Source organism: Octodon degus, unplaced genomic scaffold, assembly GCF_000260255.1.
Source record: "Octodon degus isolate 3935 unplaced genomic scaffold, OctDeg1.0 scaffold00008, whole genome shotgun sequence".
NCBI classification, from domain to species: Eukaryota; Metazoa; Chordata; class Mammalia; order Rodentia; family Octodontidae; genus Octodon; species Octodon degus.
In genome coordinates, this window is record NW_004524584.1 from 16,736,476 (window position 1) to 16,750,554 (window position 14,079).

The 14,079-nt window shown below is 36.9% G+C and overlaps 1 protein-coding gene across 4 annotated transcripts in view; it reads left to right on the forward strand.

Moving 5' to 3' along the window:
* Dock3 (dedicator of cytokinesis 3) overlaps positions 1 to 14,079 on the forward strand; it is an 825,219-nt gene that overhangs the window by 744,445 nt on the left and 66,695 nt on the right. For all 4 annotated transcript variants that reach the window (XM_023706273.1, XM_023706265.1, XM_023706267.1 and 1 more), the window contains 5 exons: positions 1,345 to 1,439; positions 3,331 to 3,406; positions 3,809 to 3,909; positions 4,170 to 4,228; positions 7,725 to 7,873. In XM_023706273.1, the coding sequence (XP_023562041.1) occupies positions 1,345 to 1,439; positions 3,331 to 3,406; positions 3,809 to 3,909; positions 4,170 to 4,228; positions 7,725 to 7,873 (480 nt within the window). The remainder of the gene's footprint in view (positions 1 to 1,344; positions 1,440 to 3,330; positions 3,407 to 3,808; positions 3,910 to 4,169; positions 4,229 to 7,724; positions 7,874 to 14,079) is intronic.

The window sequence follows — 14,079 nt, forward strand, 5'->3', positions numbered from 1 at the left end:
AGAGGAGAGGAGAGGAGAGGAGAGGAGAGGAGAGGAGAAAGAAGATTGGAATAGAAAAAGTTTAAAATGTTTGTTCTCCATTCCTGCTGGGATTACTGTTTTCCCTAAGTAAACACTTTCTTGAATTGTTGCCAGCCTTTGGTTAATCAGCCTTAACTATTTTACTGATTTCATAGAGGAGCATATTTTCATAGGATATTGGGGTTTTTATTTTGGTATTTTGTTTTGATATTGAGAATTAAATCCAGGCCCTTGGGTGTGTTAAGCACATACTCTACACTGAGCTATAACCCCAAAAAATTTTCATAGGTTTTTATTCTGCCATTTATAAAGTTCTCCCATCAATATGTTCTTAATATCTTTTTCTAATTAATTTTATTGAGAGAAATAGCAAGGAGACAGTTTCAAAACAGGTTAGTAGGACAGTTACAATAATTAATACATTACATATTGTTGTCTTTGTAGTAGTTATTCATAGTACAAGATGCAGACATGATATCTTGTCTAAACACTATTAGTACAAATCTTCTCACTGAACTAAGAGAAAGTAGCTGTGTATAAAAAAAAAAAAAAAAGCCATATCCTTAAAACCAAGCACTCAGCAGCCATGCCTCAGGGAATGAAGTCTGTGGATTCAGCCTGACACCAGTTCTGCTGGCTATCAGTCTGTCCTATGTTTTTTACTTTGAGCGCTATAAATATTGAGCAGATATAGAGCACTCTGTTTTCTCCCTAGTTTGGATTTGGTCTCCAAGAATAGCCAGGACTCATTCTATGTAACCCCTAAGAGAAACAACTCACAAAGGAGACCAAAATCTAATGCATTGGTACTGTCCTAGTTGCTTTTGTCATTACTGGAACAAAATACGTGGCACCCACAAATTAAAGGAGGAAAGATTTAGTTCATAATTTGTAGAGGTCTCAGACAATATCAGCTTGGTTCAAGACAGGGTGTCATGGATGAGAGACATACAGAGGAGAAACCATTTATAGCATGGTAGGTGAAAGATAACAAGCAGCAGAAGCAGACCTGCCTTTCACTTTTATCCTATCCAGGCTACATGTTTTTTGGGTGGTGCCACCCAGAACTATGCTAATTCAACTCAATGGACTAATTTAGTGCTACACACCCTTAATCCCAGTATCACATGTCCTAGATCCAGCTATCTCCAAAATGCCCCACCTAGGAGTGCTTGAAGTTTTGGGTGGGAGGGACATCTGGATACAAGCCATAACAGGTACCATTCTCTCATGGTCTAGATGCCAGGAAGGGCCTGTTGAGGAAATGTGTGCTGTGCTGATGGTGATAGTGAATGTGTCACATCAGTTTTTCTCTGTGGCTAGGAATTCCTTTTGAAGATTTTCTGTGTATTCCGGAACCTGATGAAGATGAGTGTCTTCCCTCGGGACTGGATGGTGATGAGACTGCTCACAAGCAAGTAAGAAAGGAAGAGCCCTGCACTGGCATCCATAGAGCTCTTCTCAGACAAAGGAAAGTGTATTTATGTGAGAGATAGCAAGTACAGTGTGAAAGACAAGACCATAGGGAAAAAAGAAAAATTAGAAAAATGAAAACAAATATATTTTAGGAGAAACAGCCAGCAAGGCTTAGCCACTGACCACAAGGACAAGAAAAAGAAATTGAAAACATTGAATCTAAATGTCTGCTAGATTTTAGCATTTTAAGAACAGAAAAGGAAAGTATTGTAAGAACACTTCCCAGGGCTGGTGAGATGGCTCAGTGGTCTAAAGCACCTACTTAGAACAAGCTTAGCAAAAGCACAGGGACCGCAGTTCAATCCCCAGCACCACATGCCAGCCAGCCCCGCCCCCTGGTGGACTGAGCTGGCCACACACACACAAAATAAATAAATAAATTAAAAAAAAAAAAAAAAGAACACTTCCCAAAGAGATGTTTGTCCTTGAGGAAGGCCTAACCAGTGGCCCATTGGCCTCTGCTGCCCTACAGGTTTAGCAGTGCCTAAAGCCTCCACTTAGTTTGAGTTGTGTTTTCTGCCAAACAATGTTTGCCTCCTTTGTCAGTGCTAATTACTTGCTTGAGTCACAGCTCACTGATACACAGTTCACAGGAGGCTATCCCAAGCTTATCTGCCCCATTTATATTTCTAACCTTTGCTTCCTCTTAGCAAACCAGAAGAGTGGTAACATGTAATAATGGGCTGGCTCATTAGAGATTTCTCTACTGAGGAGAAGGCTGCTTGGCCTCCAGTGCCTATCCCATTGCCTCTTTCCTCTGATCTGACTTGTATGTTGGCAATATGTATAATATAGTAAAATTATTTGTTAGGTATAGTACCAAGGTACCATCATTATCTTTCTACTTTGTGCTTTTTGTTGGATTCACACACACACACACACACACACACACACACACACACACTGAAAATCTTTTTTCCAGAGTAGGGTAGTTTAAAATAATTTTGCATATTTTCTCAAGCAGTAGATTTTCCACTTTAATCCCTCATGTTTCTCTCTCAGCACCTGTTTCTCTTTTCTGTGCTCTCAATTCAGAGCCCTTCAGGATTACCAGCCTTTCCTGCAGAAGCATCTTTTTTAATGTTTTTTCTTCTCAAATTTATCACTCCCTTTGTTGGTGGTCTGTTGTTTCTAATGCACTGTTTTGACTTAGCCTTCTTTTGTACCAAAGCCCGGGTGGCCACTGTAGACTAAAATCTTTAGCCAAATAGCCAGGACCCACTATAATCAAACCCTCACCTATCTGTCCCACTTAGATTGATTTCCCCTTCAGCCCATACTTGGAAGTTCCAGAATGGTTACTTCCCATTGCCCTGTAACATGCTCAGATTAAAATTAAGAGTGATATTCTAGACCAAGGGCTGAAATCAGATAGAAATATTAATATGTGAGAAGAAATGAAAATTCAATAACTATGAACCACCATTGTCAAGTAAAATAATAAAATTATGCTCTAAGCCAATCCTAAAAGTGATGATTTTATGTAAATAGATAGATAGATAGATAGATAGATAGATAGATAGATAGATAGATTACTGAAAGTACCAGAAATGCTAGAAATTATTCCTCAAGCTAGGAAAAAACTTAAAGAACCATAAGGCCCAGAGAGAAAAAATACTAAGGCCCCACTGATATCCTGTGCTATATAGTAATCTGGGGTATTTCTCCATCACTGGTTTGATTTCTGTGTATTTTATGCTGTCTTCTCTTTATTATCACACATTACATGAGAGCAAGTTATACTGTAAAAGTTTTCCCACAGGCCATAACCAACTGATGCAAAGCTATCAAATGTCATTACTACTCTTTTAATTGTTGTTGCTTTGTTTGTAGTATTATAGTTACTACTGTCCAATACCTGTCCTCTGCACTGCACAAGAATTTCACAGAAACTGACTTTGACTTTAAGGTAGGAGCTCCTGAAATCCATCACTGTCTTTGAAACAATCCTAGAAAGCCAAAAATTGTGCTCACTGCTTTTTATTTTAGTATTATATCCTAAGTATGAAACAGCATCTAAGCCTGATGGTAATTATAGTGTGATCTGAGAGCACCTCTGTTAGAGATGTTGAGAGTCAAGCATCCTTGAGTATGCTTTCTAGTTCATTATCAATGCAGTTAAGCTTCAGAAGAAGTCAAGAAAGAAAGAAAGAGGGGGGAATTCTTATTTACAAAGATATATAAAAAGGAAAACAAATCAAGATCTTAAGATTGTAAAATGGATTCTGTGCTATGTGGATGTATTTAGTAACTCACCCTTCAATGTTAAAGACTTAGGCTGTGCATATTTCTCTTTCTCCCCCAACCGCAGGTGTGGAATTCTTACTTTAGCCTGGCAGTTCTGTTCATAAATCAGCCAAGCCTTCAGCTAGAAGTCCTTACTTCGGGCAAGAGGAAGAAGATTCTAGATAAGTAAGACAGATGTCTCCTATTCACCTCCCTACCAATTGCCCAGATGAGAAAATTCTCATTCTCCTGTGACAGGATCTTTCACAATTTTCTCACGTGGGTGGTTTTCTGAGGGACCAGATATGAGAGGCTTTCTATGGCCAGTTGGCGTAGCATTTTGAGAAGCATTAGGGAAAAAAAAAACAGTTGTGAAGTAAGTTTTGCAGCCTTCTCTCCCTGAATCATCTTCCACTAACAGCTGGCTCCGATATTATTATTTCTAGATATGGTGACATGCGTGTGATGATGGCTTATGAACTGTTCAGCATGTGGCAGAATTTGGGTAGGTCTTTTCTCCCTATTTTTCCCTTCCACATATTGTACAGACAAATGAAAAGTACCAATACTGTTAACTTCCCCCAGGATTTATGAATGTTAATTCAGCCCCAAGAGAGCTTTACATAATCATAATACCTCACATGGGTGGTATAGGACATGTTCATAAAGCTCTTGGCAGGGAAAGTTTAGATAAAAAATAAGATCCCATTACCACATATGCACAGTCTCTTTCTTGAGAACTAAACTAAGGGATAAAAGAAGAGGATGACTCCAGTAGTTTTTCCTAGTCTGAAGTCCATGCTGTAAGACTTTGTGCTTTTTTCATGTCCCACTCTGGATGTGGCAGGCTCAGAAGCATAGATCTTGGAGATACTCAGCACATAAGCAAGCACAGCTATTCATCTTAATAAAGTTTAAAGCACTTCATAGGTCTCTTGTTGCCTTAGTTACTCTTCTTTCCTTGCTGAGACAAATACCTGACACTCAAAATGAAGGAAGGAAAGGTTTATTTAGCTCACAGTTACTGGAGGTTTCAGTCCATATTCAGCTGGCTCCAAGGCAGAGCGGCACATGGCAGAGGGCAACCTTTCATGGTGGTAGCAAACAGCAAGAGTGCAAAAAGAGAAGTAGCAGCAGCTCAAGCAGCTAGCTTCTCTTCCCACCTTATATTATAATGCAAATTACCTGCCCTAGCAGACTAAAGTGCCTGCTTTGGCAGAGCATAGTGGCTGAGGTTTGATCCCCAGAGTGCCATGCTGACCCCATCCCCAGGGCACACTGAGATGGCAATTGAGACTGGGTGTGGTGGTGCGCCCCTGTAATCCCAGCACTTGGGAGGCTGAAAACAGGAGAATCACTATGAGTCTGATCTATGTAGTAAGGCCCTGAAGACCCTGTAGACCTTCTACTAAAAAAAAAAAAAAAAAAAAAAAAAAAATCCATGTGTGAAGTCTGCTTTAGCTAAGCTCACATCCTGAAGCTATAGGAATTATGGTCATGAGGTCTTACAGTCACCTATTAGCCATCCCCACTCCTAACCTAGAGGGAGCAAGCAAGGTATGAGACATTTTTTTTTCCCTTCTAGCAGTAGGGCCTTCAGTCCCTGAATGGGAATGTTTTTCCCCAGTATACTTTCCAGCTTTAATATCTCTTATTCCCTGCATCCAACATACTTTGCTTATGGCTTATGGTTTTTAATACTGAAATGAAATTGACCCTGACATTCTCAAAAGCACAAGAGACTGGCAGCTGTACAGGTGCCAAGCTTTGAATGTACAAAATCAAATTTGTGTAGAAGAAATATAAAAGATGCTCTGTGTATCTGGTAAAAAAATTTTTTTTCTTCTTTATTGATTTTGGTAGCAGTGATATTCTCTAGGGCTTGAAAACTAGCATTACTTGGCTAAAGCAATTACTCATAGGTCTATAGTTTGTATCTTCCTTAGTGTGAAGTACTAAGCAGAACTCTGAAAATAAATCTTTGTTCCATGCTTCAAGGAGGATAAGAGTCCTACTCTGTGGTCCTCAGGGCTAGACTTGACTTTTAGGAGCACTCCCCAGGTGGCAGCCCAGACAGAACAAAATGCACATTGCTAATGTCCCATGGGAAGGCCTCATAAAGGACACTGAGGAATGTGCTGATCTGCTGAGTAGATCTACTACCATTAGGACAGAGTTGTTAAAGTGGGAAAAAGAGAGTCTAGCCAGTCTGCCAAGGTTATGCAGCTCAGAAGGCATTCATGAAAACCGGCATTGAAAAGGCCATATATTTCAGATCTCTGGACCTGGATTAGAAACTTGATATCCTCATCACTAAAATGTGTCTGGGCTAAAGATAGAAACCCCAGGGAGAATGTATTGTGTTTAAACAAAAAATATGGGGGGCCTGCCCCTTAGCTCAGTTATTTAAGTGGCTGCTTCAACAAAGCAGTCAGCCTGAGATTGCTGTGGTTCAATCCCCAGAACTCAAGCCAGCCAAACCTGCCCTGAAGGCATTCTGAGCCAGCCAAAAAAAAAAAAGTGGGCCAGGGAGATAGCTCAGTAGAATAGGTGCTTGCCTGGCAAGCACAAGGTCCTGAGTTCAATACCCAGTACTGGGGGAAAAAAAAACAAAATAAAACACCTTGCAAACAGAAAATATGGATCCTCTTTTATTGAAACAAAATGCTATGACTAGAACATCTGAAATTAGTACAAGTTCCCAGCAATCCAATTCTGGCTAAAATAATAAACTTTATTCTAAAGATTTTAGGTAGTTTGTGGAACTTGCCAGGACATTCTTTAGAAAAGCATGTTGTTGTAGTTAAACATTGCTTTCACTGAGCTGGCACAATTTTTGTCTATAAACTCTCAAAAGCAAGAGGAGCTGGCCATGTTGCTATATCCTTATAATCCCAACATTCTAGGAGGCTGAGGCAGGTGGATCATAAATTTGAGTCCACAGGACATAAGAGAACCTGGCTATAACATCCTGTAACTCAGTGGTGTCCCAAATTTTCTGATCAAGGAGATTATGGGGCCACAGAGGAAAGTGATCAATGGTGTACAGTGCACCTAAGGAGAGTCACCTAGAGAAAAAACATTCTCTCAGGCTTTCACAGAGAGTGAAGTGGTCAATCAATGGCTGTGACTCATCCAAATGGCTGACACTGACAAAAGATCTACAAACTACGGTACAGGGTTTCAGGATAAATCCTGAGGAGATTTGACTGACCTTGTCAGATACAAAGGTACATTTCTTGTTACATAGGTCTTGCTTTATCTTAGTCTTAACCATCCAGCAGAAAAGTATAAAAACGAGGTATAAAGAGTAAAGCCATATTAATATGCTGAGTTGTAAAAGACTCAAGTCAACTTCTGGCATTGCCAGTCCTACATATAACCCACTACTACTATGAACTAATGGACTATATTGGATTATTTTGCTGAATTCATGCAATTATAATATTTAAATGGCAATGGAATACCCATCTCTGACAAAACCAAACAAAAAAAGGGGATATAAATGAAGGACCATTTTGTATGTGTATATACAAAATACTTAGGATAGATATACAGCTTTCTCTTAATTCAATGAGAAGAAAGATTTGTACTAATAGTATTTAGACAGGATATCATGTCTGCATCTGTGCTATGAATAACTACTATGAAGACAATATACAATATATTAATTATTGTAACTATCCTTCTAACCTGTTTTGAAACTGTCTCATTGCTAATTTGTTTCTCAATAAAATTAATTTAAAATTAAAATTAGATAAATAAATTTGAGTCCAACCTGTGCAATTTAGCAATTTAACAAGACCCTGTCTCAAAATATAAAAAAAGTCTGTGAAGGAGTTTGTATACCACCAAAAAGCTGAGAGAGGATATCTCAGAAAACTGTAAGAAAGAACTTTACTCTCAGAAGCTTCCAGTATAAGTCTGTGATCCTACTTTTGAATCTTCTATAAAAGGAAAAAATTCAGGATTATTAATATCTTTTGGGCTTTATTGTTTAGGTGAACATAAGATCCACTTTATCCCGGGAATGATTGGTCCCTTTCTGGGTGTGACACTGGTCCCACAGCCAGAAGTGAGGAATATCATGATTCCCATCTTTCATGACATGATGGACTGGGAACAGAGGAAAAATGGCAACTTCAAACAGGTAAGATGACACCTGGCTATGTTCAGGGTGCTCTTATCTGGAATGGATCCCTTCTCAGTCAGGTGGACCCAGTGGCTAAACCTGCTTCCATTGGGAATGAGCTGTAGCATGGCCAACTTGAATTTTATTCAAGGGTTTTTCCATCAATGTATGGATTTTGTTCATTGTATAAGCCATAATAGAATTGGAAGAAAAGATGAATTCATGTAAAAGGAGCTTTCTGATGAAGGAAAGAATGACTGAGAATATCTGTCTCAGTTTTCCTTGGGAGAGTGCCCTGGGAATGTGTTGTCCTTCTTTAAGAGACCTACAGTATGGCCCAAGCATTTATAAGTTTGGACCCCAGACCAGATGACATCTCATGGTTCGGGGTAGTCCAGGATTTTGTAGACTACAGGTCCAGGAGATGATACTGACTGAGTGGCTTAAAGCTGTCCCTTTTTCTGCAGCGATCTGCCACCACTAAGGTGAAAAGGATAAACTAATATTTGTACCTCAAGGAATTGTATAGGACCAGTAGGGACCAGTGTTAGGGAAGCCAACTTTAACTGAAGAAATACTTTAGGCATAGAAGCACACATCTATAATTCCAACACTCTAGGAGGCTGAAGCAAGAGGATTGTAAACTTGAAGCCAGACTGGGCAACTTTCACAAGACAATGTCTTAAAATAAAAAGGGCTGGGGATGTAGCTCAATGAAAAAGTCCTAGGTTCAATTTCCAGTACCACATATACACAGAAGAAATAGGGAAAACAAAGGGAACCAATTAGGTAGCATCACAAAATATTCATTCTCAGAGAGTGCCATTCCATTGCTAGTGATCCTCAAGCAGAAACACCCAATAGGCCTATAAGAAAAATTTCTATTTGTTTCTCAGTAAAATTAATTTTTTAAAAATCTGCTAACAAAGAAAAAAAAGAGAAAAATTTCTGCTTTGACTTAGGAATTATACCAGTTTCCCTATTAAGTGCTTTTCCAACCTATGAATCTGGCATGAACCAGCAGTCTTGGAGTAAGTTTTACTTTTAACAGAAAAGAACAGACCAGTCAAATAGTAATTTTAAAGCATGTATTTTTTAAATTTACATAGAGTGTAATTCTTTCAGCTTATGGTTTTACAAGTTTTGACAAATGCATAGAATTGTATATCTACCACCATAATCAAGATTCTTATAACTTCTAAAAATTCTGTATGTTATCCTTTGTAGTAACTTTCTCTGTCCTTAACCAGAACAGCCATTGGCCTGTTGTCCATCAATATAATTTGCTTGTTCCAAAAACTGTCATATGGAAAGAGTCAAGCAGAGAACAGTCTGTTGGGAATAGATTCTTTTAGCATAAGGGAGATTTATCCATGCTATGTGGTGTATCGTAGCTATTCTTGCACTAAGGAGCATTTAGTTTATTCATTCATTCACTAAAAGACATTCATATTACTCCCACTTTTGACCTTAGGAATAAAGTACTGAAAACATTTTTTGGTTTTTTTATGAATATAAACTTTCATTTTTCTTGGGTAAATACCTAATCATAGAATTGTGACATCTTAATATATTTAGTGTCATAAGAAGTTATCAGTATAGGATGACTGGGGCCAACAGTATAAACTTATACTTGTTAAAGTGGTTTGGTTTAAGCAGAAAGTTTTGAGCAATTTCTAATTTTTGTTCAGCACTAAACTTTTTTTCGTATGTCTGGCAGAAAATATCCTTATGTTTGTAGATCATAGAGGAAAAAATATAGGTCACATGTCCTTTCCAAAGTTGTAACTTTCATGTTCAGTAACTTGATTATAAAAAATTTATAAAAATGTATCCTCATTAGGGAACCTAATCACTTACAGCTTCTGCAAGGTATGAGTGACTCTGAGAATTACAGAGGACTGCAGTATGATTTGATCCAGCTAATCTAGTTGTCAAGTGTTCAGTCACATTCCACGATAGTCTTTGTGTGCTGCTATTTTCTGTTCAGTCTTGTTGGCAGAAAAGGGTGTTTACTGTTTGCATGCATGCATATATATTTTTCTAAGTAATATAAATAAAATGGTTATTAGTAGAATTTTAGTTCTACTTTCAAGTTTATTCAATTGCTAGACCTCACAGAAATTAGTATACTTAAGAATCTATTATGAAGTTCTTCAACAATTTTTAAAAGTGAGAGATTCCTTTTTTATATATAAAATCAAACAGCATGACTTGGAATGTCAGTCTTCTACTTAAAATGTGTCTATGTTCATGATACTTTCATTCATGCAGACACAATAGTGTAACATCCAGTTATTAAGTTGGTTTACTTTAAATAGACTACCAGATAATACCTAAATGTAGTTTTCTCAACTTTAGAAAACTATTTTCAAGGGCCAGGGAGAGAGCTCTGCATCATATACGCCTGACTGGCATGCATAAGACTCCAAGTTCAGTTCCCGGTACTGCAAAAACAAAACAAACAAACAAAAACCTAGCTGAAAACTATCTTGAAGGTTTATGAATTGTATCCAATTGATTCTTTGTCTGGTATCTAAATAGCTGAAGAGGCCAGGGAGATGGCTCAGTGGAATAATCGCTTCCCTGGCAAGCACAAGGGCCTGAGTTCAATCCCCAGTTCCACCAAATAAATAAATAAATGAATAAATAAATAAATAAATAAATATCTGTTCTTACATTCTGCTTTATCCTTTGGGATTACCTTTAAGGTTTGATCACACCAGCAAAGTGAAACAGATTTTAATGTAAATAAAGAACTTACATTAACATTGCTTATCTCTATAACAGTATTTTAGAAACATTTATTCCTTTCATGTCCACTAGTATCAACACAGTGTTCATGGTAAGATCCAGTCTGTCATGGGTAAAAATTATTACAAATATTATGTTTGTTTTCAGTAAACAAAATTTTTGCTTATTTTTGGTCTTAAAAAATAATCAAACTCAAAAAAAAGAAAAGGCTGGTCAAATAGCTCAGCGGATTAAAGCACCTGCAAGCAGGTGCCAGGGCCAGGGGTTTGATCCCCAGGACTACCATACAGGCCCTGCCCCCAGGGCATTCTGAGATGGCAGTTGAGGCTGGGCATTGTGGCATACACCTGTAGTCCCAGCTCTTGGGAGGCTGTAAACAGGTAAATCACTAGGAGTCTGATCTAGTACTGAGACCCTGAACACCCTGTACACCCTTCCCTAAAATACAAAAAAAAAAAAGAAAGTTATAAAACTCTTTTCAAAAATGAGGGTAATATTTTAACTCCCAACAACAATATGAGGATTCCAGTTATTCCTTCTACTCACCAGTACTTAGTTTTGCTTGTTTGTGCCATTCTAGTACCTATGTAATTGTATATCACTATGGTTTTGGTTGTCATTTCATTGATTATTAGTGAGAATCTGTTTATAGGCATCCTAATATTTCTTATTGAAATTATTATTCAAATTTGTTCATTTTCAGTTAAGTAGTTTCCTAATATTATTGAATTTTAAGACTTCTTTACATATACATAAGTCCTTTGCTAAAAATTATGATTTATAAATGTTTTCACAAAGCCTCTAGCTTATCTTTTTTATTTAATAAACAATGACTTTTGCAGAACAAAGTTTTTAATTTTAGTGAAGTCCAATATCAATGTTTTTCTTTTATGGGTCATACTTTTGGTATGATACCTGATAACTATTTGCCTAACTAAAGGCCCCAAAACATTTTCCATGTTTATTTCTAGAAGTTTTATAATTTTTTTTCAGTGCCAGGATGATCCAGATTCTCATGCCTGCAAGACATGTACTCTAGCTCAAAATTATATTCCCAACCCAAGACATTTTATAATTTTGCATTTTAAATTTAAATATCTATTTTGAGTTCATTTTTGCATAGAGTATGAAGTGTGAGTGAAAGCTCTTTTGGGGAGGAAAGACATATGCATGTCCAATTATTGTAGCAGCTTTTGCTGAAAAAAATCTATCCTTTCTTCTTAAATTATCTTTGTATCTTTACCAAGAATCAGTTAACTATTGAAGCATGCAAAACTTCAGTCAGTATGAATAAATTTTAATAATTTTGTATACAACATGATGATGATGGTTAATAATGTGTTGTATAATTCAAAATTGCTAAAAGTAGATTTTCGGTGTTTTCACAAAAAAATGTTAAGTAAGTGAGGTACTTTGTATTTTGATTAATTTGATTTAATCATCATGGGGTATATTACTGTCATGCCTCTCAAATCTGTACAACTATTTGTCATTTAAAATGTTTTAGATCAGCTGATCATATGTGTGTGAATCTCTGTATATATTAATCTTTCTATTGATCCATATGTTTATTCTTTTATTAATAATACATTGATCCATATGTTTATTCTTTTATTAATAATACATTGACATTGATTACTATAACTTTATAAATAGTATTTAAAAGTAAGTGGTGTGAGTCCTCCAAATTTAGTCATTGTCTTCTGCATTAGCAATCTCAGTTGTTCTCCTTTTCAAATTTTTAGAATCTGTATGTGAGTTTTCATAAAAATTCCTACTGGGATGTTGATTGAGATACATTGAATGTGTAGATAAAATTGGGAAGAATCAGTATCTTAACACCAAGTATTCATTGATATCTTTCCGTGTTAACATACAGACCTTATATTTATGCTATTAAATTAATGTAGAAGTATTATTTTCTGGATTTGGGTGTTAGTTTCATGATTTTTTTATATACAGCACTGAGGTGTGAATCCAAGGTGCACTGAGCTATATCCCCAATCCTTTTATTTTGAGATAAGGTCTAAAGTTGCCTAGGTTGGCCCTGAATGCAAGAACTCCTGCCTCAGCCGTCCAAGTAGCTAGGCTTGTAGGCATGTGCCACCATGCCCTGCATGATTTGAAATTTTTAATTTTATTTTCCAGTTGTTTGCCAGTATTGTATATAGAAATATAATTGAATTTTATGTATTAATTTATATCCTGTACCTTGGTAAATTCACTTACAAGCTTTTGTAATATTCCCTGGGATCATGTTGTCAGAGATTGTATTAGGTATTGTTTTTTCTTTCTAGTCCTTGTGTCTCTTGCCTGCTTTCTCTCTTTTGCTTTATTTTATTAGCCAAGAGCTACAATATGATGACAAATACGAGTGAGGGAGCTATGCCAAAGGTCACTTCCATGAGATAAAAGGGCATTTATGTCCTTAACAAAAGGACACTTATATAAGGATTATTTTGCTACTTATTTTTTAATTATTTATTTATTTATTAGGTACAGGGTCTCACTACACAGCTCAGACTAATAGGGATCCTCCTGTCTCAGCCTCCCCAGCACGACAATTACAGGCATGTACCACCACACCTGGTTTCAATGGCACAGCACGCCCAGAGTTCTGTGCCAGTGCATCATGTGGTACCAGGGATCAAACCTGGGTCCTTGTGCTTGCCAGGCAGGTGCTTAGACCACTGAGCTATCTGCCCAGTTCAATTTTGCTACTTCTAACATAATATGAGCATTAGGAATTATGCTTAGTACTCAGCAATATTAACTAAAATGTACATATAAATCAGTGACTAGCCCATAAAAAGTCATTTAGTAGATGTCTACTTTCTTCAATAAATTTGTCAATGTATAATCATTGCATCAGAGAGCAAAAATATGTAGATTTTATTGCAGCATTTCTAGAAACTCTACTGCCTGTTGACTTCTCAGACTCTAGACTACCCTCTCTCTGTGGGCACAAGTTATCCCTACTTTCCCTATGAAATGATGAACTTTCAGGACCAAGACTATTTTTGTGTATTTTATTTTGTTAGAACACAATGTGGTGCCTGACACATGGGGAGCACATGGAAATGAAAAGCAAAACCAGCATTCATTGAACACTTCCAAAGAGCCAGGATACAGGGCATAGTGACACCAAAGAGGAATAATACCACCATTCCCATTTCACAAGTAAACAAATATGGACTTAGGTAAATATATGTCCAGAACTACACAACTGATTTTGTCATAGGGCAAATGTTGAGTGAATAAGAAAATGTCACTTCAGAAATCATGTTTCTGTAGAATAAGAGTGACTTTGTAGACCTCATAAACAGTATTACTAATTATGATAAGATAAATTTAAAGAACTTACCATTTTGTTTGACTTTATTTTTTTTCTTTTCAAAGTTTTATTGATAAACATATAGCAATGAGACAGTTTCAAATCAAATCAGAAGTACAGTTTCAACAAATAATAC